This window comes from Pelmatolapia mariae, linkage group LG22 (assembly GCF_036321145.2).
Source record: "Pelmatolapia mariae isolate MD_Pm_ZW linkage group LG22, Pm_UMD_F_2, whole genome shotgun sequence".
Taxonomy (NCBI): Eukaryota; Metazoa; Chordata; class Actinopteri; order Cichliformes; family Cichlidae; genus Pelmatolapia; species Pelmatolapia mariae.
Genome location: NC_086245.2, coordinates 23,189,902 through 23,217,269, shown reverse-complemented (window position 1 = coordinate 23,217,269; position 27,368 = coordinate 23,189,902). Strand labels below are relative to the sequence as shown.

General features: G+C 39.4%; 1 protein-coding gene across 16 annotated transcripts in view; it reads right to left on the bottom strand.

The window, feature by feature from the left end:
• The window catches only part of adgrb2 (adhesion G protein-coupled receptor B2), a 260,606-nt gene that overhangs the window by 125,592 nt on the left and 107,646 nt on the right, over window positions 1–27,368 (bottom strand). For 15 of the 16 annotated variants that reach the window (XM_065471127.1, XM_065471122.1, XM_065471125.1 and 12 more), the window contains exons 3-4: window positions 6,718–6,798; window positions 4,605–4,793 (exon numbers count right to left, since the gene is read on the bottom strand). In XM_065471127.1, the coding sequence (XP_065327199.1) occupies window positions 4,605–4,793; window positions 6,718–6,798 (270 nt within the window). The remainder of the gene's footprint in view (window positions 1–4,604; window positions 4,794–6,717; window positions 6,799–27,368) is intronic. The other variant, XM_065471124.1, reaches the window with a different exon arrangement.

Sequence of the window (27,368 nt, the reverse complement as noted above, 5' to 3'; positions counted from 1 at the left end):
ACTTCACTTTGCATGCTTTGGGGCACGAAAGCCTTATACTTCATTGCATATTCCACAAAAAAACCAAAAAAGAAAATGTAATTTGTGATGCCAATTACCGACTAGTTTGCTTTGTCATGAGCAAGACCATTACTTAAAATTGATTATCTGTATCACCTTAATTTAGGGGTTTTACCCAAAATTAAACCAAAATAAATATATTAAAAAAAAGTCTATTTTCACTCCATTTGCTTTCTGTCCAAGCTATTTTTCTTTGATGTTCCCTAACTTTTGCAGTCACACACAGACACACACATACTGCACAGCCTTCCATAGTTGCAGATAGATATATGCCCAGAGACATATCCACCCACACTGATACAACACCCACACCCAAACACAAATTAATGGTAAAAGAAAGAAAGAAAGAATTCGAGCAAACTCATCTACCAACTGAAGTCTACACGTTGCACTCCATTTCAAGTCACTCTGGGAAAAGCCAAGTGTGCATGTTTTCACTTATACTTGTGTGTTTAGTATATTTGCAGACGCAAGTCAATGTATATGGAACGGAAAAGATGACACTGGTTAAAAATATTTCTCTTGCCGTTTTTACATAAATATTTTGGTATAACTGGCTGTTGTTTTCTGTGCAGTAGGTCTTGAGGGGAAAACTCATGCTGGTATGTACTTTTTTTAAAAAAGGAAACCAACTTAAAAAAAAGCAAATCAAACTAACTTGTTTAGAAGAAAAGTAGGACTTTAATTCCAGTTGACTATAGCCTTGATTTGTGTGTCTGCATGTGTGTGCCTGCCATAAGCCATAGCTTGAATTCAGAAGTAAATAGATTACCAAATCAAGCAAGAATGTAGATTTTACCCCCCAAAAGAAGAGGAGGAAAGTAAAAAAAAAAAAAAAATTACACACAGACACATACACACACACACACATATATATAATTTTTTTTAAGTCAATCACACAAAGTTTATTAAAGACTTTTATGTCTTTTTGCTACCACCCCCGCATTCCCCATCTATTTTAAATTGGTGTGATCCCATTCAGGCGATCCCTGGAGTGCCCCTAAACCCCTCCAGAACCACGTCAGAAAACATCAGAGGAGCGTCGGAAAATGAAATAATAAACGGAACATAACACAGCAACCAATATCCCATCAAAGGAGCTGCTGAGGATATTAATATCGACGCTGAATGGAAAATGAGGCACTTAGACATACAAATCGGGCTGGCAAATTTGCATAAAAACAAGATTAGCATATGCACTGACAGGGAGGAAAAATGTTCCTCTGGCTTTTTTCTTTTTGGAACTAGTGGGGGTCTGAGATGCATCAGTAAACACCGAGTCTTTACTCACATGTAGTATATTCTGTGCACATACTTTACAGAAAAGTCACTGATAAAGCTCTCACGAACATGCATACAAAAAGCTCAAAGAACTGAACTTAAAACAAAAAACATACTTAAATAAGGCCAAAATGCACTTCACTTTATGTTGTCAACTTTGGGTAAAAGGCTAGAATCTGTTATTGTCAGCTACTGCTCGGTTCATTTAGCTACCTTCACTGTATTCGTAAAAGCGATGCTAATATGGGCTAGCAGTAAACTGAAGTGTACTTACCAGAAAACATGAATAGTAAAGTTTCAAACTGCGGACAATGAGCCATTAGTGTCCCTTACTGTTACTGTATGTAGGTGGTAAGTCAAAAAAAATTGGTAACTTCAAATATTATAGTTTTTTTTATTAAATAAAAAAAAGTCAGACAGTATCAAATCCCGCTTGCACCTGGGATAGTACACTTATGTACGGGCCAAAACAACAGAACGCCCCCTCCAGCTCTCGACCAATTACAGTTGTGCGATCCCACAAAACTCTCTGTTATAGGTTAACTGAAAAGGCTGACAAGCCTCACAGCTCCTACTTTAACCTCCTAAGACCCAAACTCTTCCACGACATGCATTTTTAATTTCTCTTGGATATTTGGGCATATTGGGGCCCAATGAATGTAAAAACAAAGAATTTCCAGAATTTTTTTTTTTTTACCTTATTTTTGTTTTTAAGAAAAATGAGAGCCACAAATGAGGATATTCATTTAAAAATTTGATAGAACAGTAGCAGTATAATGTCCTCGTAAGTGGATATCAGGCCCATGTAGAGCAAAATTGAGTATTTTGGTCTAAATAACGCAAAATGTGATGTCCACATATGTGGACGGCAGGTCCTAGGAGGTTAAAGCACGTTCAAAGACCATCAGTAAAACTCTGCACTACAATGTAGGAGCGTTTCTAACTTAATTTCCCACCGCACTAACATTGTAGTAACACAACAGGTGGGTATAATATATCACTTAGTCTGTTTCAGTATTAATAAATCGAACCCATGGGATTTTAATTACGTTAGGTACCAAAAGGAGAACTGATAACCGAGAAGCAATCTCAACAACAGGCAAGAAAAATGGTAAGAAGTATTGAGTAGTTATGATTGAAATTTTGGGTGGGCCATAGATGGGAATGACTGCTCTAAAGTGTCTATGTAAAACTGAATGCAGAACAAGACTACAGAACAGCAACCCCCTAGCTTACAAGATAGGAATGCACAAAATTCACAAAACATGTTGTTTTTCCTTCTTATTGCAAACTGTTAAAAGGCTAGTGTAGGATATTTGCTAGGTTTACTGTTTGTTGATTTTTGTGCCATGGGTTTAACCAAAATTCCAAATTTCAGAACACCATCCCAGACGCCCTAAGCATGGAACTAAATCTACATAAAAAATAAAGAAAGAAACTGGCTACACTGAAGAAAGGATGCTCGACACAGTAAAGGAGGGTGTGCTGACTGTACTTCTGTTAGAGTCATCAGTTCGATCCCAGTATCGATAGTATCAATATAAACACTGGTATTGGTATAGGATTAATACTAGAATGACAGTATCGATACTTCGCAAGCGCAGTATGAAGTCTAGTGAATTGTGTTAAATAAAAAAAATAGTTTTCTGTTTTGCAAATTACAGTGATTTATCAGTCATGAAAATGTATTCAGAATTTGCAAATTGATGATGATTCTTATAAATTTCATAAATCATGACACACTGCATGTCCATAAACTGCATTTAGAGGTTAAAAGTATCAGTATTGGTACTGGCATTACTGGCCCTATATTTTCTTGGTATGGGATCAAGACCAAAATTTGCAGTATGGCACGACACTTTTCAGTCAGCATTAGCAGTGGATTAGGGGAGGGGCCATCGAGAGAGATGTCATACAGGGTTTCACCTCTCTTCTAATCAGGCAAATCAAACCAATGCAGGACAGGCAGAAATTCATAATTTCATCTAGTCAACATTAAAGCCTGGCAATCAAAGCAAAACAGAATTGGCATTGTTCAGTAGCAGCTGTGTACACTTATTCTTTCAGTGACTTCATCCAGCTTGATTGAGTGGTTTTGTGTTGCTAAAAAAAAGGGGGAAAAAAATAAGAAAAAAAACTCTCACAGTCTTCATTTCATTGCTGCAGTTTTGCAGAAAGCAGATAGAGCCGACTGCACCCACCCACTCTTGTAGTACGCATATGAAAATGTAATTTCAGTGGTATTTTGGAGGTGTCACTGCAAATTATGAGACCAATTTCAATGAAAGTGAAGAAAAAACAAACAAACAAGAGAAAAAAATCCTTGCTTGTACTTAGAGTTTTGAACATTTTCCTTGCTTGTCACTGAAATGTGAACACAGACTATTTTGCATGGAATAAGTTCAACATTTGCTTCGACAGGCTTAGTTTCCTCTGCAAAATTAAAACATTTTCAAAAGTTCGCCTGCTCATTATGCTCTGAAAGATCAACTTGGTGATACATATAGACAAGAAAAAGGGAAAGGAAAGAAATGAAGAGTGAAAGAGCAGAGGAGAGCTAAAGATAGAGAGCCCAGGAAGTATTAACTTCAGAGATGTGGCAGGTCTAATAGATTGGGTGACATCAAGCTCAAGGCTGTCAGTCTGTCTCGCTCTCTCAAACACACACACACACACACACACACACACACACACACACACACACACACACACACACACAACCACATACACCCCTTTTCTCTTTCTCCCTCTTCCAGCTTTGCCTGCATTGTGAACTGAAATGACACAGTGGCGTTTTCCTTCTGTTCAGCTAAACCGTGGTTAGATATGTTTTGGTCGTGCGTGTGTCCGTGTTGTGAGTATACTGCCTACCTTCCTCACACTGTCATTATTTTCTTCTGTTTTCTTAAGGCTTTTGTGAAAGGAAAAGAAGGAAGAAAAATAAAAACAAACCGCTGCATGGTTGAGTGAGGTTGGGTTAAAGCTACATTTTTTTGCTGTACCAAACAAAGGCGGTGGGTGTATGCAGCACTGAAGAGAGAGGACACCAGTTTTTTTTACTAGCATTTGTACAAAAAAAGACTCAAAATAGAGAAAAAGTCATAGTGTGAAGTCCATGTCGTGTTTATCTACTGTGTAAAGTTGAGCATCACACAAATGGCACTCAGAAAAAGAATTAACCCACCGCATTCTCGCTGTGAGCAAAAATAAAACAGTCAGGAGAAGTGAATCAGGCGCTGGTCAAAGGCAGCCGGTTAACGCACCTGAGCCTGTGATTCCGGGTTCACCTGGGCAAGAGGCTGTGTTGTTGCACATGCGTGTTTCCCGCAGGGCACCGCTGCACAGTGTCCCATAGGGAGAAGAAACGCACGATCGGGTCCTCACTTGCCAGCCCTGCCCACATGTCAGAGAACACACACTCCACTGCGACCATTCCTCCGCTGCTGGGTCACCTAAGGAGCAAGATGGAGATGGACATGGAGAGGATAGTTATATACGCACAGTGTTTTTAATGATCCTGAGAGTCAGATGCACGGCTAAGGTTAAATAACAAGAGAAATCGTTCTTTCCTTTTATCACTCGTTCAAATAAAACGTATTTACGATTGTAACAAGACTGCATTTTATTATCTCACAGCTTAATTTGGTGCCTTCACATGGATGTATTGCTAAAGTCTCCAAATGCATTTTTATAGAGGCAGTGTGAAATTTTCAGCCAATTTCCAAGTGGTTTTAATGTGGCTCTTGGTAACCCCACGCCACCCCACTTCCTCCAAAACACCCCTGCCTGCTCTGTAGGAGTGTCATGATTCTGGTGTCTCCTCAGGTCAGACAGAAAAGAGACGAGGAAGAGCTAGAAGATGATCTCAGCTCTACAGCTCAAAGTTTATACCGCTATGTAAAAGTGGCTCGTAATGCAAAGATCCAACAAAAAAGATTTCCATAAAGGGTAATTGCAATAAATTCCTCGCTTTATCACAGAGTGCTAAAATGTCCCAACAAATGGAGCAGACAGAAACTATTACTGGAGATGTGTGACAATTTTCAGGTACATTTTCTCTTCCAGTTTTCACAGAAGCACCGCCAGCATTAAAAGATGTTTGCTTTATTGATTGCTGTTTAGCGGCTCTCGGATTCCTCTGCTGTTCTGTTTACCGTAAAAAATGAAAAAAACAAACAAAAAAACCCACCAAAATCTGCTTTTGGAAAGCAGTGACACCAGTGCAACATCACAACAAAAAAAGACAAGGAAAATTGTAACCTATGCAATTAACAAGAAGTAAAAAAAAAAAAGAAACCTTCGGGAATATGTGACAGGTGATGAAAGTGACACGATGTAGCTTTTTTCTTGACTTATTCACACTAAGAGTGTTATTGTAAATAAATCTTGACGGGATATTAATGAAGATGATGATCGTGCTCCAGGAATGTTTTTTTTAAAGGTGATTCAATTTATTAATGGAATTATGGTAACACGTATGATCTCACTGCTAAAGGCCTTTAAGCCTCAAAGCAATTGTGTGTGTGTGTTTGTGTGTGTACATATTCGACTCTGTGTTCTAAGCACCCATATGAGATTAGGTGTTTAGACTTGATGGAGTCTAATTTGGAGTTCTCCAGGCAGCTGTGGAGAGGGTCCCATTGTTCCACTGAGCTACGCCCTTGAAAGCGAAAACGAGGAGCCAAGTCCCTCCACTTCTCTCTTTGTAAATTGTTTATGAGCGCCGTGTCCTTTGATGGAGGCGTCATCACATGGCAAAGAAGGAAATCAAATTAATTGCATGTCCGTTAATCGCATTACATCTTCATTAACATGCTGTGAGTCAGGGCTTAAGCTCATCACATATGCCTAGAGGACTAGAAGAATGGGGGAAGAAGCAAGGAAGGGGAGGGGTAGACAGGGTAGGATGAGGACAAGATAGACCCAGGGGTTTCCCCTCCTATTAAGGGACTTCCTCCTCTACGCCATAGATATGAATATGGAAATGCATGTGCATGCGTACTTACAAAAGGTTTTCAAATTAGGAAATGACCTATCCTAGTCTGGGTGAAATAGGCAACATGGAATATCTTGTATGTTTAAGGCCGATTCGTCTACATATATATACATACATACATGTGATATTCTCATGGTTAATAAATCAGTCTTTGAATAATTTACTCATTCTTTTTCCAGTCTTTTCCATTTTTTCCAAGTTTCACACGCTGACTCAAAAATTTCACACATTTCGGTTTGCTCACCGAAAAGAAAAAGGTACACCTTACATAATTATTTATAGAAAACTGACAATTTTCAGTGGGACATACAGCCTGTAAAGGTCAGGTTGTCTTCTTTCGTTCCAGGCTCTGGACACCATTGCACACTCATAATACTCACCTGTTTGTGCCTGAAACACACCTGGCTGGTCAGCTGATCGTGGTCTTTGGGTCTTCACCTTCAGGTCGTCATCATACGGGTCTGAAAAAAATAACAGACATTTTTTTTTTCATTTTAATCTTACTTCCTTTTGATTACATGGTACAGCTCAAAATATATGAGGGCTCCATGGGTTGCATGGGCAAATCAAACCTGAATTTAAAAGCTGTCGTAAATAAGCGCTCATCACCATCCACATTTCACTTTTATGTTCAGGAAAAGTAAAAAAAAAAAATACAGGAAAGCTTAAGTACATCCAAAGCACGACTCTGGCAAAATAAAAGTACAAACGCCTACATTTCCTTGGCTTAGTCCTTGTAGCAGGAAATTTAAAGAACATGACGAGACGTTTTAGCACACGCCGCGCGGTAACAGATAACAGACTGTCAAATCTAGTGTATAATCTCAGAAAATCAGGAGGAAGCAAATTTGGACTGGCTCATTAGAGGGGAACATTAGGAGGGGAAAACATGAAATTAAAAAAAAAAAGTATATCTTCTTTTGAATGCATGCTGATAATGCTCATGCTTCAGCGCAGCAAACCAAGTAAATAAAAGTTCTGGCTTGGAGATGAGACTCCACACACGCATATAAAATGCACCAGAGGGACTTGATCTAACAAATATGTGAACATCTCACATAAGCGGTGAGCATTTCTAGAAATGGCATTAAGTCGGTCTCTCAGAGTTAGTGAAATCACACAACATATCTAAGTCAGTTTCATCTCAGCTGGTAGAAACATGGAGGCATGCATACAGGCCGTTCTGTCTGGTTCAAATGGATTTGTAGGCTTAGTTTCACCAGTGCAAGTCTTAATCAACTCCCTCGGCGGGGGGAAACAATCTTTTCTTTCACAGATCTTTTTTTTTCTCCATCTGGATACTTCTTACCCAATGGGATCTTTTTTGCAACAGCTGCATTTATGGAAAAGGAGCTGACACACGTGGCGTATCTAAGGTACATTATCTGCACGGAATGTGATTGTGTGTCTGCGTATTCGATTACAGAGAGCAAAAGTGAAATTTCCTCGCGTTAGCCTCCATCAAGCAGTTGACCCAAGGAAGAACAGAGACGTAGCATATCCTCCCTATCCGGCACACACGCACACACTCACACATGCAAGTGTGAATGCCTGGGAAGTGTGTTGAGGCTCTGCCATGATTGCTCAAACGCCCATTGCTACCAGCCCTTTAATTTGGCCTTTTAGAGAATCAACTCTTTGGCGGGGGAAAAAAAACTCTTTCCCTGTTTGCTCGTTTTCTGCTTTGTTCTCAGCGTGATCATTTAACAAAAGACCCTTTTTTTTTAACCAATGGAAAAAAAGTAATAATCCTGTTTACGTGCTGTCTGCGCTGTTGCAGGTTACAGCCGTGGGTAAAATAAATAACTGCTGTGCACATGTGTGGTCTGTTTGTTTGCTTTTAAAAGAAACTAAAATGAGCAAATGGTGCACCGGGAAAGTATTTAATAAGACAATTAACAGATTTCATTTTCATCTAATTGAATCATTTCTTTAAAAACAAATCACACGTCAGCATTGCATCAGATTAGACAATCAAGCACAGAACGGAGATGCACATCCCAGCATGCCCAGGGATTTGAAGGAGTTTTCATTACGCAATCTTTCTCGGGTCAGCTCGTGGTACAGACGCCCACTTACTTAGCTGCAGGTTTTACAGTCATATTTTACACGGAAAATGTGAGACCTTGAGCGAGCGTATCGTGCTCCCAGAAATTTATGGCTTGCTTTGCCACAGTCCTGGGCTTTATTGACTGTACTCATCATCGCCGCTACACTAAGATTAGTCATCCTCCTAAACAAGCAGCATTCATTAGCTGAAATATGGCGTCAAACAGTAGCTTTTTCACTGCTCTTTTAGTTTTACTCTCAAGCTCAAGCTTGACTCATTGTTAGATTCCTTGAAACTGCAGCCTGGGAGACAAAAGATTCAGCAAGGGTTGAAGAAAATGTCTACACTACCTGACACTGTTGTTGGTAAGAAAGCATTCGTGGTTTCCGCCTTTTTTGCATCCAATTCAATTCAGTTTTATTTACATAGTGACAAATGACAAAAACAGTCACCTCATGGTGCTTTATATTGTAAGGTAAAGACTCTACCACATTAATTGGCCAAGTTAAACAAAGTGTGTTAAGAAGGTGTGTTTGTTAAGGCCACCCATCCCTATATGTTCTCATCCCACATTCATCAGTGTGACTTTAGAAAATCTGAGTGAAACTGAATGATCTATGATAATCTATAATAGGAAACAATCAAATCATCTGCCTCGATGCATACCACTTTAACTGGACAGTCTAGATTTTTTTGAATTGAACTTTAAGTATTTCAGAAAGTATGTTGAGTTAGTTTGAGCCCAATCCTGGTCCAGAGCAAATTAAGCCCACATTAGTGCTCGAGGTCAGTGAAGCAGGACAGAAGAGTAAGGTCTCAAAATCTTTATCACCTTACGTGAGTGTATAGTTCTTTACAGAGACTGTACACTCAAGTTTGCTTCCCTCAATGCACAGATTTTTGTTCCTTTAGTTTGTCCACTTGTCTCTTTGGACATAAGTAGGAAAGTAAAATCTATTTATATAGCACTTTTTATAGATAAAAATCACAAAGTGCTTCACAATGAAAAAATTTATGTGACGGTTGGTTCCCTCACGTAAGACACTGTTATGAAGATGTTGCAAGATGAGCTTGTGGAATAAAAAGTGACAATGTGTAGACAGTGTTGGGGAGTAACAGAATATATGTACCGGTGCTACGTATTTAAAATATGAGTAACTTTATTCCGTTACAGTTAACGCTGGAATAGGTGATAATTAGAATACAGTTAATTTATTGAAATAAATGGATTACACTGCGGTCTTTTCCTGTTTCATATGTTAGGCTATCCCCTTTCAGATTTTGGTAATTCCACACATTGCCGGAAACCCAAGGAAACACACAATAAGAGGCTCTAATGTAAGCATCCTGTTAATGTTGGTGGCATCAGTTACACAATGGACATGGAGCCAGCACAACAGAGCCAGCAGTGCACGGGCAGGAATACATTTCTTACTTGGAAATTTCGACACCACTTCACATTTGAAGAAGAAAGGGATAGTTGAAATCTGACCGTGCAATGCAAACTCTGTTTGCCAGCAAACAAGCTGCTCTCAGCGTCAAAAGACTCCACCTTCAACCTAAAGAAACATCTGGAAGTAAGTTCTTTTTTAAAAACTAATGTTAGCCTACTGCAACTCCCTTGTTTCAGTTGTGGTAGCTACTTGGGTTATGTGCCACCTCAATATCTTTGATGTACTATTGTTGTGTGATTTATTACTATTACTGCATTACAACCTGCTGGCTGCAAATAATCACGTGCAGTTCTGAAAGCAGACAAAAAGAAAACATATTACTGATACAGAAATATGAGATCACTGCAAAAGGTGCAGCCTTACCTAATGTCAGCCCTGCTGTTACTCATTTTATATTAAGATTTAAAAATCTAATTGGTATTGCTTTCAGAACTCGAAGTTAATGCAGCCTTCATTAACAGTAATAAATCACACAGCAATAGTAACATTCATGTAGTTGTAAAAAGCATGACAATATATAAAGTAGTCCAAAGTATTCATAATACGTTACTCACATTGAGTAACTTAACGGAATACATTACAAACTACATTTTGGGGCATGTATTCTGTAATCTGTAATGGAATACATTTTAAAAATAACCTTCCCAACACTGTGTGTAGAACAGTGAGCAGATATGGTGGAGACTAACTGCGACTGAAAATAAATATGGCAACAACGAACTATGGAATTTTAATGAGACATGGCAAAGTTGAAGGAGTCACCGAGTTTGTGAACCAGTGAGTGAACAAGACAGTCGTGGTGCGCTTCCACTGGGGTGCTGAAGTGTTGCTGTGCTTCCTAGCACTGGACACATGATGGACAAGCCATTAGAAAGTGATGATAGATGGTTGACAGTTGCTGTCCCTCTCCTTCTTCTTATGATTGGGTGCATGCCTCTCGCGGGCTGTCTGCTCCTGGACTTCGAAACTAAATGAATATAGCGACTCGCTTACAAACTTTCTTCATCCATCTTCTTCTGCTTATCCAATTCTTATCCTGAGGTGGGTGGCTGTCCCAGCTGTCATGGGCCAAGAGGCAGAGTACACCCTGAAGAAATCTGTCGCAGGGCTAACACATCAAGACAAACAACCATTCACGCTCACTTAGACTCACCAATTAAGCGAATCCCATGCATCTCTTTGGACTGTGGGAGGAAGCCTGAGAGCCCCACATGCAAACTCCACATAGAAAGGCCCCCAGGCTGGAATTGATGCCACGACCTTCTTGCTTTAAGGCGACATTGATAACCACCACACCAATGTGCTGCTCCAACCTTCCTTCAACATTATGAGAACTCTTAACACATTTGATGCAAGAAATAAGTTATGATTTTGCTGCACCTCTCTTTTGAAATTGACAACAGATAGTTTCAGAGTTTTTCACGAGTTAACGGAGGTGTAGCGTAGTAGACTCAACACCCCTATTTCGCTTGAAGCAGCCTACACTTCAGCTTCATGTAAATGATGAACTGGCAAAATGCAATGCCGTGCAACCAGAATGCATTAGCATGTGCTACGTCCCTGGCCAAGAGGTAACCTACGCACAAAATTACTCGGGACTCCCCACTCTTCACCACACCAAAGGAAGGGCCAGCCAGGTCCAAGATACTGAACAGCAGTTTATCTGCACATAAACTCACACACACACAAATCAACACGAGGCCCGATTTACGTCCAAACTGCCAAACTGGTGTTGTTTCATTGCACATACATTTCAAATGATCATGTTTTTTTTCATCCTCCATGTTCTTCTCTAATTTTCAAATCTTCCAACTCCCACACCAGAGGTTCACGGTCTGTCTTTTTGCCCTCCAGCCCCTCTCCCTCTGTCTGTGGCCTTTTTCTCTCTCGGTTCTATAACAAGATGAGAATTTAGAAGCGTGTTAAAAGGATCGATGTGAGATGAGCTTTAGCCCCCCGCGAGTTTGTCGGAGATGAGCGGTGACCAAAACAATAAACAAAAACTTTCAAAGACCCTCCTACTCTTCCGTAACCAAAACGAAAAGGAAAGCAAACGAGTCCTCTAACCTGAGCGCCTAAGCACAAAAACATGAAAAAAAATTCTCAATAAAAAGGGCCACTCACACCTACTAATCTGCAATGATGTGCTCAATGTTTACAGTGTATAATCAGCATGCTTTTTTTTTTTTTTTTTTTTTTACTAGTTACAAAGACTATTTTGTGCCAGCAGCTCACAGCTAACAGCACAAATATCGGATTTCACTCTCTCAACTCTCGGATTGAAGTTTGAATTCCCAATTATGCTACCTACACAAAACTCCCCGTTCAAATACCAAACTATCTGCTGGCTCACTGATGGATAGGGAAAAGGCGAGGAGAGAAGGGTGAAGTGGAGTTCAAGAGGCTGTAAACAAATATCACACATGATCATGGATCATGACACATGGATGCCTACACACAGACGACAAACTAGAAGACAGACAGATCTGGTGGAGTGGCACCATTAAGCGGGGGCATCTCTTGCTCGTGACCACTGAGCCATTAGCGCTATATCGTTCTCATGACTGATTGGTGATATTGAACTTACTGCTTAACACTGTAAAAAGGAGGGAATGAGCGGGTGAAAGAATCAGAAAGATTATAAACAGAGTCAGGTGAACTGTGTCCAAAAAAAGACTTTTTTCCCCAACTGCTGATGACCAGGGAGGACTATTTTTCTCTTTCTTGTTATTGCACTCTCTCTCGCTCTCACTCTCTATCTCGCTCCCTCTTTTCTTTCTCTCTCTCTCTCTCTCTCTCTCTCTCTACGTCAGGTCTGCAGCACACAAGAGGATTTAGATGGACACCAGTGCGGAGTCCACTGCAATAGAAAGCAGAAATCAATATAGATAAACCCCTGAGTACTGACCTTTACAAACCACACAATATTGTTTAATGTTCTGAACTGCACTTTAATGGACACGTCATTGCACACTTCATGAAATAGTCTTATCGTCTTTTATCCTTACATTTCCCCTAAACAATTTTAGCTGTCTCTTCATCGTCAGGGGAACCTGTTTCCCACGTATAGCCGGCAGTACCACTTGTAGTCATTAGTAGGGTCGATAATCCTCTGATTGGTTAGGAGCACAGGTTAAGACGTGATATTTTATTTGTAGCGTGGCTGTGCATTAATGTCATCTGTGGAGCAAAAACACGGCAATGAACAGATCACTAGTCGTATAGTTAAAATTTGAAACAAATAGATAGATCAAATAATCACAGGTCATTAGCTCCTGCAGTTCCGGCCTGCTTTTAAAGCAAGCTGTTAGTCATTTCAGATTTTATTCACATTGGGATGAGCTTTCTGATTTCTGTTGGGAGCAGGGATTATATATGCATTTATGTGTGGAAAAACTAAGCATGATACATGCTTAGCAGAGCTAACGGCACAGCTAGCACTGAAGCTTTTTGGCATTGGCTTTGGACTGTGCGCTAACAAACTGCCAATAAATTAATACAATTTCAATAAATTTCAATAAATATCTGTTATCATGTTTCTTTTTGCCAAACTTATGTCAATCAAACGCAAAATGCAGGTATGTGCAGAAGCAGAAAGTTTCTTAGAAGTCTATGGTTTGCTGGTCATTTGAGGATAACCACTTGACTTGCTTGCCTAGTTGGAACCCAACTGCTAAGAAGAAGAGAAAAAAAGTGGCTCTTGACCATTCTCATCTGCCTCTTTGCCCAAGGCCGTTATCTCATCTCAGCCTCAAAGTGCTAATAAAGTAGCGTGTAGAACTTGAAATCCCATTCACATCCCTCGGTGGGCACCCACTAGCATAGAGACATTCTGGCTGCATCTAAAGGGAGACACGAGCGATATGACAGCAAAGACCATGCAGGCCAGGATGTGGCACGTACACACCCGGAGACACACGCGCACACACATCAGCACAACAGAAGTAAATATAGCTGATAAATAAGCGTCATGCAGTAAAGCAGTTTTGAGCCATACAAAGCAGCAGGCAGTGGTAGGGGATTGGGCCAGAGTCAGTTAGAGCCACAGGCTCCTTTGTCAGACTGAGCTGGGATTTAAGCCTGCTGGGAGGGCTGTGTGCATGTGCATGTTTGTGTGTGTGTGTGTGTGTGTGTGGCTGGGAGACTTATTGTAATATGGTAAAACAGCTGTGTTAACTAAGTGAAATGCACAACTAGTAGTGGCACAGAAATGTTTGCTGGTCGCTATCGTTGGCTCTTTTGTTGGGCCGTCTGACCAAACACACACTCTCCTGAACACGTACAATCACACAATCACACGCACGCACACACACACACACACACACACACACACACGCACACACGCACACACACACACACACACACACACACGTGCACACGCACACACAGAGCTATTTCTCAGCCGTACATCAAATCTGAGCTTATAGCTCTCTGGTGCTGTCCATTTACTCCAGGGTCCATCTGGGAGAGCCCAAACTGATAGAAGCGCACCATAATGGACTTTTTATAAGCTACTGGACAGACAGACCCACTCCATCTCTCCCTCTCTCTCTCTGTTACTTCTCCTCTCTCACCTCTTACACTCTCTCAGCTAGCAGATATGAAGAGGGAAGCTGAATCTGGTTGGTGCAGGACACTGGCTGGCTGACTACGGGGGCACTCAAGGTCATTTCAAAATGGATTCAGCCCCACAGGCTGACTGGTTTTTTGGTTTCACACCTCCAAATGTATACCCACGTACACAAAAATCAACACGAGCCCCTGTGTAAGTCCAAACTGCCAAATTGGCGGTTTCACTGCACTTACATTCTCAATCTCAAATTGCCCTTTTTGTTTTTCTTTCTCCATATCCTTCTCTTATTAGATAATTTTCAAATCTTCCAACTCCCACACCAGAGTGGCTTGGCCTGTCTTTTTGCCCTCCACCCCCTCTCCCTCTGTCTTCTACCGTGGCCTTTTTCTCTCTCGGTTCCATAACGAGATGAGAATTTAGATGGATTTATAGTTGAGTAGACTCTGAGTGAAGCTGCAGAGCTGCAATCAAACCGCAATCGATGAAGGGATGTCTCACACTGGACTGATGAATTACAGATAGTGGTTTAGCATGTTTACGCAGCTGCATCCGCACAGTGCATTTACAATAAGCCAGTGTGGCTGTGTTTGCCATCATGGCTGGAAGCATGTTAACAGGATCAATGTGCGATAAGCTTCAGCCCCTTGTGAGTTTGTTGCAAAGCCAGTGTTTCTGCACTTTGTCCTCTGCCTCTGCCTGACACATGTTATGTAAAGTTACCACAGCCGCAAGGTGAAAACCTTGGGTCCACATTTAAACACATAGTGTCTGCTATCCCAGCAGTAAGAGGCAAGCATGAAGGTTTTATTTTACTTACTTAGATACAAGTGACATTGTTGTTGTCAAACTTGGTGCACTTTTTTTTGACTGTAGCTGTAGAGGACAGGATCACTCAGTTTTATCAGAAAATACACTTCCCTGAATTACTTAGCTTAGTTATTTAATCCCCCTCTTTTCTCAGGAAGCAGAAGGATCCTCTGGAGACAAAACAAACTCCGGACTTGCAAAAATGTAATTAAATTTAAACATCTAGATTAAACAGAAATGCTGCAAGTACGTATAAATTATCCGTATAAACGTATATACGTATAAATTATTTTTCTGCTTAAGAATTGAAAGTCTGCTGCAATAAAACCCATCCGAGTTTAACCCACCAGCCAATTTGCTACTGATGACTTTTATGGCTGAACAGAATGGACATTTACTTTGGTGGAAATGGATAAGCACATCACACAATGCAGTTACTAAAGCTAAATGCAAACAGGAAGAAAAATCAAAAATCCACAAAAAAATTCCATCCAGAGATGGAGTTGACCACTGATGCGTACGCTGACAAACGGCCCGCCATGTTCCTGCCAGCTTCCTCAGACTTCTGTGCTTTTGCGATCACAGACTATGCATCTCTCCCAAGTCGATGCAGCTGAAAGAAGGTGTGTACACGACTTCTGCCAGTCCACTTTTGACTGGATCACTGCACGCATGAAAAGAATAAAGCAAAATAAAATTTGGCCAGCGTGCGTGACGGGCTGCCAAGCTTATTCCACACTTCAGCATCAACACTGGTCCATAAACACTGACAAATGCAAAGCACAGCTCTCATGCTTGATTTGCAGAGACTCACTTGTTATTGGAGCCTAACACTGGGGAATTAACTAGGGTTTATGTTGCATATATGGTTCGCACACCTAAATGTACTGCATATTTACAAAAGAAATTGGGGTAATATCTAAATGTAATTATATCATAATTTTAATAAGTTTAATTCTAGTGGAATTATGCCCTTTGTTTGTTCCAGCTGTTTAGGTCAATAAATAACTGCAGGTTTATAGGATCGACAGGTGAACTGCCACACAAAGACCTACAGTTTATATTTGTATTTATTTGTTACACAGATTTGCTATCCTCAGGCTGAATAGTCCTGAGTTCCCTACAGCTGTCCAAGACTTTCATGTTACTGTTAGCCCTGTATGATATGAATTTGAATGTTTTTTGAGAAAAAAATATAATCCACCAAACTTATTGAGAGCTTGGGGGGGCTTGTTGATATATTAATCAAAAATATATCATTTGGTTTGTTGCCTGAGGGAAACACTATGCTCGAGAGGGTTAGTAGAAGCCAGATTCAGCCACTGAAATCAAATATAGTTTTGCTGTCCACTTTTTTTTCTCCCTGTTCTTTCATCTTAACTTCAAAGTCATCATTTGAAGTGGTGGTTACTGCATCAGCATTGTGTGCATGGGTGTGACATCTCTCATTAATATTTAAATTCAATGGTCCTTTATGGCAGTAAGGTTTAAATAAGAAATAATTATTGATACCAGTTGTTTCATATTAATCATAAAGTGCATTTGCAGAATTTTATGTGTGTTTAGGAAATTATTTATGCATTAATAAATAAGATTTGTGAGCAACAAGGACAGCAGATTTGGGCTGATAATTATAAATAAAATATGATTATGTTGTGGTAGTTTAGATTTAAATGCACAGCAGAACCTCTGGACAATTTAAAGTTTCAGATTATCCAAATAACACATACTGACAAGTTGGTGGCCTCTAAATGATTAAACTACAGTAAAGAAAGTGGCACTTGTAGCAGATACCACAGAACATGTCCACATCCATGCTAGAAGCTTTGTGAGGCTGAATTTAGGCAAATCATTGCCTAGAGCTAAAGTAACATGGTAACAGTGACGATGCTTACAATCCTGTGACGTATTAAACATTTTTACCTGGTTTAATATCAGTGTTTGCTGTTTGATGAAGTTTCAACAAATGAAAGTTTAAAATAGTATGCCGAATGGTTCCAACGGTCAAAAAGGTTGGAGTGGTTTCTATCGCTACTGTGTCCCAAAAAAATAAAAGCTTTTAAACACATAAATCCAGGGGTGTAGTGAATAGTTGATAAAGTCTTCTGTCTCTCCAGCCTCATCTTCGTTTATTTGCATGTTATGCAATATATTAGATGACATAGGACTCAATCAACACTCCTTAAATATCAGTATTTAAAGTCTTTTTACATGTAAGTTTGTTTTACTCTTGCATGACATATACATGATACATATGATAACCCCCCTCTCTGCCTTCATCGTCTTTATTCCTTCTCTTTCTCTACAGTTGCCACTTATAGAATATCACCCATAACACGCCCCCAAACCGAACTTGGCTTTTCACCGTGACGCGTTTCACAACAGCGTTATGTATGTACATGATGCAGCCACACGAAAAGATCGATTACTGCTCACATTTGCCTCTGCAGTGGGATGCTGTTACCATAGCAACCTCGTCATGCTGATGCTGTAAAGGAGGGGGGCCGTGCAGAACGGTGGAGGGAAGGAGGGAGGGGATGGAGGTGGATTATGAATTAGTGTCCACACTCTGTCGCCGGCCCTGTCTGAGAGAGAGAGAGAGCGAGCGGAGCCGGCGGACCGCTGTTCTCGGCTGCCGTGAAGGGCAGCTGCTGTGCTCTTTGTGCTAGAACTTTTGTGTTTCTTTCATTTTGATTCTTCTTTGCTGTTTCCTTCTGCTTTCTTGGTTCGTTTTTATGTCTTCTTCTTCTACATTTACTTTGATTTATGTATTCATTTATTTTTAGCTTTGTATTCAACTTTTCCCCACTACAGCATGTAAAGGTTTCACACATGAATGTTTACAGATTAAACTGCAATATATAGACACAACAACCAAAATCATAGCAGCTCTTTTGCCATGTGTTAACTAATCACAACTGCTGATGTTGGTCATACACCCCTACACCTGTTCAACTGCTAATTAGCACAAATATCTAATCAACCAATGATATGGCAGCAAATCAGTGCATTTAGACATGGTCATGATGACCTGCTGACATTTTAACTGACCATCAGAATGGGAGAGAAACGTGAAATAAGTCACTCTGAATGTGGCTGTTCTGAGTCTTTCAGAAACTGCTGATTTGCTGAGATTTCCTTGCAGAACCATGTCTAAGATTTATAGAGAATGGTCTGAAAAAGAGAAAATATCCAGTGAGCAGCAGTTCTCTGAGCGAAGATGTCTTCTTAATGCCAGAGATCAGAGGAGAATGGCCAGACTAATTGGAACAGATAGAAAGACAACAGCAACTCACATAAACACTCTTTGCAAACAAGGTACGTAAAGAGCATCTCAAAACACATACCATATACAGTAGCACACCAGGTGTCACTCTTGTCAGCTAAAAACAGGAAACTAAAGTTGCAATTCATATGGGCTTAACAAAATTGGATAACAGAAGATTGGACAAATGTTGCCTGGTCCAACGAGTTTCAATTTCTACTGCCACATTTGGATAATAGGGTCAGAACTTGGTGTAAACAACATTAAAGCATGAAAAGTCCTGTTGGTGTGAGCGATATTTTCATGACACACTTTGGGCCACTTAGTATTAACTGAGCATTGTTTAGATGCCACATTCTACCTGAGTGCTGCTTCTGTTCATGTCCATCCTCTTATGACCACAGTGTAGCCATCCTCTGATAACTGCTTTCAGCATGGTAACACAACATGTCACACACCTCAGATCACTCGAAATTGGTTTCTTAACCATGACAATTAGCTCACTTTACTCAAATGACATCTTTGGGATAAGGTGGAACAGGAGATTCACACATGGATGTGGAACTGAAAAAGCTGCAGCAACTGTGTGATGGTGCCATGTTAACATGAACGAAAATCTTTCTAGAACTATGTTATTATTTGCCATGAAGGCAGCTCTGAAGGCAAACGAACTCCCTAGAGCCAGTAAGGTAGCCACTGGCCAAAATAAACATAATGAACATAAGAGTGTATGTTCATTAATGCAAGGCATCGTTTCCTCTTCGCAGTAATTAACAATGAAAAGGCTGGCTTTGTTCTCTGAAAAAAGGAAAAACAGTTACTTAGGGGGAAAAAAAGCCAGATCTTTACTTTAGATACCAAATCTACATATCCAGGCACAAAACGTGGAAGCCAAATCAACCCAGGGCAAACCCTTGCAGGTGGATTTCATGACTCATAAGAGAGCACAATGAGAACAGTCTCAAATAGCCAGACTTTAGTTCTCCACTTCTTAGAAGAGGCAGAAAAAATGATACACCTGCCCTCAGTCTCCTCTCCAGAGTATACAAACACTCACACACCACTCACTTCTGCTCTGTCAACTACCTTTCATCAGTGGGAAGGGTCAGCACAGCAGGACAGAGGGGAAATCTTTTGAGCCTCTCATGCTCAATGCATGTGGACATGCAACACAAGCATGACTACACACAAGCACGCGCACATTCAGACATGCTTAGTTTGGCTCAGCTGTTCCCCCAATCTACAAGACATTTTTTGTCATTCCACTTTTTTCTTTTCAGAGACAACATCATGGCAGCACGGGAGGTCAATAAATAACTAAATAAATAACTAAAACCACTTTGCTCTTTGCAAACTCAACTCCTTTATTCTGTTGGATTTGTGTGGGTGCATCTTAGATTATACACACTTACAGTTTGCTCCAGCTGATTTTGGACTTTCATTTAGACATAACAGCTCTTTGCTTGCCCGCTATCGGGCTCATTAGAATAAGTGCTAGTGTGTGTTATTTCTCTCAATATATGTGATTTTCTAGGAAAGCTATGTATTTAGAACAATATGCTAGACAAATGAATAAGATTCCCCGAACCCATTCAAACTAACAGGCACAAAAATGACTCCACATTCATACAATGATTATTTGTGCATAATGAAAAGTTACTTTTATAGTTTCAGATCATAAAATCAGATAGTTGGAACATGGAGACTTAAGTGATGTGCAGTTCAGCTCTTCAGATCAGCATTAGGAATTTGCAATGGTGAGGTAAATCTCCATCAAGTGACCGCTGGAAGCTCTCACAAGGTGCCTCTGTGATAAAAATGTGTGTTTTGTGTTTTTTAGCAGATGATGAGCTTTACTGAGGCACGACACTGGGGTTATGCTTACATTAGGTGATGAGCGTTAACTGCTTTATTTGTGCATTAGCATCACTGTAAGGCTTTTGTAACTTGTAAATGGTTTCCTGAATGTTATAGCTGTAAAAAAAATTTTTTTACATTGTCACAAATGTGAAATCAGCACCATATGAATATTCTTTAAAGGGTCAAGCCTTACTGTATGGCACGTTAATTGACACTAATATCACTTGCTTCAAACAAGTGACAGTTACATTGCTTGATGAGTCTCTCATCTCATCTCATCTAATGTTTTTTAGCTATAGACAGCTGTCTCTTATCAGATGTATAAGCCTTATCTGCGGAGTTTAAATGGATCACATTAGATCCCTTTAAAATTTAGTTGTGATTTGCATTGTGATTGCCTGTGCATTTCAGTGGGATTAAATCTGCTTTATGACCATGTTTGTTAAATCTAGGCTTAAAGATTGATTTATAGTCAAGAATTGAAAGCCTGTTGTTTGATTTATACTTGTGCCCTGATGTGTCTCAATCTCTCTGTCACCACAAGTCAAACTGAACAGATCATGCTGGACTTTGAGCTAAAAAGGACTAACTTACTACAGTACTGTGCAAAAATCTTGAACCAGCCCTCATGTAATAATAATAAATAATAATACATTTTATTTGAAAGCGCCTTTCAGAACACTTAAGGACACTGTACACAGTAGAATAATAAAAGCAACATAAAAGCAAGCAGTTTACACAATCATAAAACCATAAGACATAAAACAAATTTAAAATAGCAGAGTGGAGAGGTTATGTGGGATAAGCTATTTTGAACAAGTGAGTTTTGAGTTGGGACTTAAAGAGAGAGAAGGAAGAGATATTTCTTAAATCAGGAGGTAGGGAATGTAATTGTATTTTGCTAGGAAAATATTAAATAGGTCCAGCTATTTATTTAAACATGTACAAACATACATGGAAATATAGAATATATCTGCCGAAAGTAGAGTTTTTATAATTTAATAATTAAAAAGAGCCTGACGTCTCTAAGGGAAGATTTCTTATAAGTTTTCTTTCTTGTAAGCCTAGATTTAACAGTTTCTTTAAGTAGTCAGGAATAGTTATCCAGGGTTCCTGAAGGACATTCAAAGCTTTTCATTGGATGTTGGCTGCCTTTTGTTCTTCTTTCTGTTAAGATGATCCCACACTGCTTCAGTAATGTTGAGGTCCGGGCTCTGGAGAGGCCATTCCATGACCGATAGTGCTCCATTGTCTGTTTTACTGCACTAGCAGTGTGTTTTTGGTCTTTGTTATGCTTAAAATGAAGCCAATGACAATCAAACACTTTCCAGATCGTATTGCATGGTGAATCAAAGTCTGATCACTTTTGACAGGACACCAATGTCTGAAATGCAGTCCCAAACCATGAAAGAGCCTCCATCGTGTTTTATAGATGATTATAGACGCTCACTGCTGTACCTCTCTCCTGACCGCCTTTGTACACATGATAACTATTTGAACCAAATATTTCGAGACTGGATTCATCCCTCGATAACACCACTCCAACTCTTCTTGACAGCCACCCTTCCACTTGAGACTGAAAAGCAACATGTGTGTTGGGGTCTACATGACCTTAGTGCATACTTACCGTCCTTACAAGGTATGCGTTAGACTATTGCATAGATTATACATTTCTACAAGACAAGCTTATCAACACTACCTAAGACTTTACTTTGCTGTAATTCCATTCTCTGAAAGACACTTTTCTTACTTATGGTGCACTTTGGTCTACTTTGCATTATCATCTCTGAAATATCTGCCGGGTAAGGTCGAAGATGTACAGTAATGTGAAACATAAATCACAGAGGTCCTCATTCACAATTATTCTTATTTCTTTGGCAGAGGGTATTATTATCTTGCATTAACATATTTGACTCCGACTCTGTTGGCTGCCAACTTTTCCCCGCGGTGTAGTACTTTGAATAATTCCTGTAACTGCAGAGGATAGCTTTCTAAAAAAACGCAATTGTAACTTTGAACCGGTAGAAACATTATAGATGGTGAAAAGAAAAGGAAGGTTTGCGATGGCAGATAACCCTGACACAAACAAGAAGGAGAAATACAGGTGATAGGCAAGAAGAGCTACAGTAGCTACTATATACTACCTGAAAACCTGGTTGTATGCATTTACTTCCTTTGTTTGCTTCCTTCCATCTTTTGTTATTTTATGATTTCCTTAGAGTAAAGCACAAAAATTCCTGCCACAACTGAAAAGCCATACTACTTCCATCATCCCCATAATCCCTCTTTCCACCTTTCTGTGTCCTGTTCTGCTATTATCAGCCTCTCTCTCACTCCCCCTTCTGGAATGTGACTCTTGGGAAAGGAAAAAAAAAAGGAAAGACTAGTCAACGGCCTTGACCTAAAGCAAAATGGTTCTTCATATCCTTTGTGTGCAGTAGTCCACATGCAGCATACACATACACACACACATAAACAGACATATATGTCCTGCAGTGAGAACAATGTTCCTCTTAACAGGGCTCAAGGACGGCCAAGGCCTCATAAGATCACGAGATGAGGTGTCTCGGCCCGTTCTTTCCTTCTCTCGCTGCGCAACAAAGTGTTCCAGGCAATTTATTCCAAGGAGAGAAAAAGGTGTTGTGCAGTATGAGCGCCCGGATAAATAGCTGAGAGCACTCAGGCCACAAGGCTAATCGAGAGAGCGGTGCAGTCACGCAGCATGAAGGGGGCCCTGTGCTAAAGAGTTAATTTCAGCTGTGGAAGTCGACAGGGCTAATCTGAGTTGTGTGTTGCTTTTTTTCTTTTCCCCAAGGAGAAATGCTGCATAATGCATACTAGACACTGGGTTGGAATTTTAACTCTCCTAATTTTGAAATCTCAGTGCTAAGCTAAATGATTATGCCATGAATCATCAAAATAAGGCTCTGTCCTAGATTCCTTCATGAGCATGTGTGGGTGTGCGTGTCTCAAGTGGCGTGAAGCATTTATTCTTTGCAAAACAATAATTAGATTTTAATTTTTCTTTCATTTTCTTTCATTTCATTTTCACGTTTAATGTTTTTATTTTTGGTCGCAAAGTCATTTTTTTATTACGAATTGTATCAATGCATCCCCCTCAAAAAAATAAAAATTTGTGTGTGAGAAAGTATCTGCACTCTAAATCCCACAGAGAATCAAGGATCTAGTGTGCAGAAGTGGTTGGCTCTTCTGCCATTTTGAAGCTATTATTTAGGTTAACTGGTTTATATAGGGTCAAGTACCAAAAGATCTCCTTCTTATAAAGCTGCAGTAAACTGGTTAGAATGTGAAATAACACAGAGCATCTTCTAAGACTTACCCATAGAGATGTGGTGGATCAAAAGCTGCTGAAGTGAAGATCGAGCTACAAAGACACCCTGGAGTTTGGAGAACAAGGGTAAGGCAAGAAAATAAAATTGAACTTGACTTCTTCTTGCCAGTGCTACCCCTCAGTCTCCTAGTAGATACACCTGTAGTATAAATCTGAAAAGTTGAGGTAGAGGTCACTGAGACTTGAACTTTTTCAAGACTTTTAGTAGATGAACCTGTGATATCAATTAAAACATCCTAGGTGACATTTTTTATTATGTTCGCAATTTTTTTTTTTTTTTTTTTTTTTTTAGAAAACTTGACTTCTGAGCTTGACCTTGAGTTCCAGGTCACTGGTATTCTAACTCACGCAATATTTTAGTAGATGCACCTATGTCATGAATTTCAAAATCCTAGGCAACATCCTTGAGTTAGTTAATTCTTGATCCACTTCTTCAAACAAGTGGATGGTCTCAGACACACTGAAAGGACATAAGTACTGGGTCACCTGTATGTCATACCTACAGGTGCTGGCAGTGGAAACCTGTGCTGTGAAGCCCTGGGTGCATACACTGTAAAAAAATTGTAATATAAAAGTAGTTTACTGTGTATTTTACAGTTTTGTACTGTTCTTCTAGAATATCATTAAATTTACATAAATAGACTGTGATTTTACATTTCAAATGTAAATTAACGTAAAATCACTGTAATGTAATAAAACATAATTTTCTTGTTTTTTTAAATGTATTTGTCTGTACATATGCATATTTAGATTGTTAAAATACATTCACAAATGCATCATAATTTCACAAATATTTGTTTGAAAGATTGAACTGTTAAATTCAAATGTAATGCTATGGAAAAATATATAAAATGATTCGTATAAACTTTTTTTTACATCAAATAATTATTATTATTATTATATTATTTAGGGTGATCATGGCTCAAGAGTTGGCAGTTCGCCTTGTAATCAGAAGGTTGCCGGTTCAAGCCCCGGCTCGAACACTCTCGGTCGTTGTGTCCTTGGGTAAGACACTTCACCTACCACCTACTGGTGATGGCCAGAGGGGAATTATAAAGTGGAATTGTAAAGCGCTTTGAGGGTCTCATAAAGCTCTATATGAATGCAATCCATTATTATTTAAACCAACTGTTGACTGTATATTTCTGTACATTTAAGTATTATTATTCATATTGCCACATTCATTGACCTTGTTTATAGGTAATTTCATTGTTTAATCACATTAAATTGTTCCTAATTTAATGTTTAAAAGCACTTGAAAAAGGCAAAATCCCATGTAAAATTAGGGCAACAAACTGTATTGTCATTACTGAAAATAACCGTATTTTCATGAGAAAGTTATTTTCTGTTATTTTCTGGTATTATTTTGGCGCCCCAGCTGCTGGAATATTACTTTTTTTTAGGATTTTTTTTTTTTTATGGTGTAGTTTTTGAGCTGATGCTGATGCCAGAGGAGATTTGAAACAGTTAATGATTGGTGTGGTTCTTAAATGGTTCCACTTTGCAATAACACCACTTAAAGCTGACTGGAGGGAAGGACTTTCACAAACTGATTTGATGCAATGGTGGCAGCAACTTCAAGAATTTGAGGGTAGTCCTGCTTCTTCATTATTCCATCCACTTTGTGCAATGTACCAGCAAAACAGCCACATAGCATGATGCTACCACCACCATGCTTTAATTGGTACAGTGTTCTTACATTTGAAAGCTTCTTCGTCTCATCATCATGTTCATGAATATAAAACTGTTCTCCAGAAGGCATTTGGCTTGTGCATATGGGCAGCAGCAAATTTCAGTTGAGTTTGAAGGTGTTGAATTTCGAGCTTCTTGGTGAGGACCCTCTCTATGTATCCAAATTGGGCAACGTACTAACCCCAAGTTACCCTCTGATGCATGTAGAAAAGGCATAGAAAAAAGTGCTTGTCTCAATGGATGTGAATGAGGCATGTTGTATAAAGCGCTTTGGGTGCTCGGGTAGAGTAGAAAAGAACTATATTAAAATGAGTCAATTTACCATAAATGCCGGTACTGTCATACTTGTATATTTAATATTTATTATAACATTAAGGATGTTTAAGACAATGAAAATACTTCATGTATTTTTAATGCTTTAGTAGGGGAAGACATTTGTAGCATATTGAGGCCCACAGGTTTAAATAGTTGGTGATCCTTTTATGGTAAGATCCTCCTTATAGCCGCATCATTACTTCGGAATAAATGGAATCCACTGCTGCCATTGCAGAGGATCAACCTTTCCCCTTCTCTCATTTTTAAAATAGAAAAAAACTGTCAGCTGTCACTCCTGTCCCTTCAAGGCATAAATGTACCAGTGATTTTAGTCACTATCAGTCATTCTTGCACCTTCTTGCTATATGCAGTACTCCTTGCCGTCATAGGTTTTTCACTTTCATGAGTCTCTGGCTCTTTGCCCCTGCCAGTTCCTCTGACCTACTCCTTGCCATCCATTCCCCATCACCTCTCAATTACACTCTTCTTCTCCTGCCACCCTTCCAGCAGAATGAAGGTGGAAATGTTAGGTGCAACTGAATAAAGTCATTACTTCCTCTGCTCAGTCCTTGTCTCATGCACCTATGCCTCCCCTTGACTTGCTGTGTCCTACTTATATAGCCTTAAACAATAATGGTTAGTAAAGACTGACACAAGTCTGTGGATTAGACTTTAAGTTTGGTGCGTGGCAAAATTAAAGGCTTGATTTCACTGGGCTACATCAAAGTGCAGAGTGCATCAAATAATATCACAGGGAATTGCAAAACTGTCCAATTTAGCAGGCGTTTTCAGACAAATCAAAGCATATCCATGAGGTCCGATGCCCTTTTAAGTCTAAACAAAAATACTTTCATAGAATCAGTGCAAGAAAGTCTTGACTTTCAAAAAACAAGAAATATAATACCTGAAGAATAACAGAAAAAAAACAGGTGGAAACTTTGAAAAAATATTTAGCCTCAAAGTATTTCTACACATTTTACTTTGCTTTAAAAGCCACATATAGGCAAATCTTTAGTATAAATACAATGAGTTAAAAAACAATGACCAACATTTTATCAGCAAAATGCTAAATGTTGTTTATTTTTATGCCACAGTAACACTCTAATATCTAACATCTAATATCTGATATCATTTCAGTGTGTGTTTGTCGGTGCCATATAATCCTAAGTGAACAACCTGTCAAATATATCTTTTAATGATGTTTGAAAGGTAGGTGGAAACTTGCTGAATTTGCCATCATCACATTGCATCATTTCATGCAAATTTACTCTGCTACCACAAGTAAATATTGCTCTGCCCACCTCATTACATTGCATCCTCCTACATTCTTTTTCTTTTAACTCACGATTGACATGTGCATGCATGTGTGGCTGTGTCTGTTTGTGCGTGTGTGTGTACTTCATGTGCTTGTTTCAATAGACTGGCAAAAGATGGATGAAGAATAAATGTAAAAGCAAAATGCATCAACTGCACAAAAAGACCTGCTTTGGTGTTTTAAAATGCTGACATTGATTAACTTTCAGGTATAGTTCTTCTTTGAAAGCTAACAAATCTCTCCCATTCACAATTATTACCTGTAATGTTTACAGCGTTTCTGATGTGGCTCTGTTACAGCGTTCCTCTCTATTAACTGTTGTTTGGTATCCATAAATCTTTCCCCAGA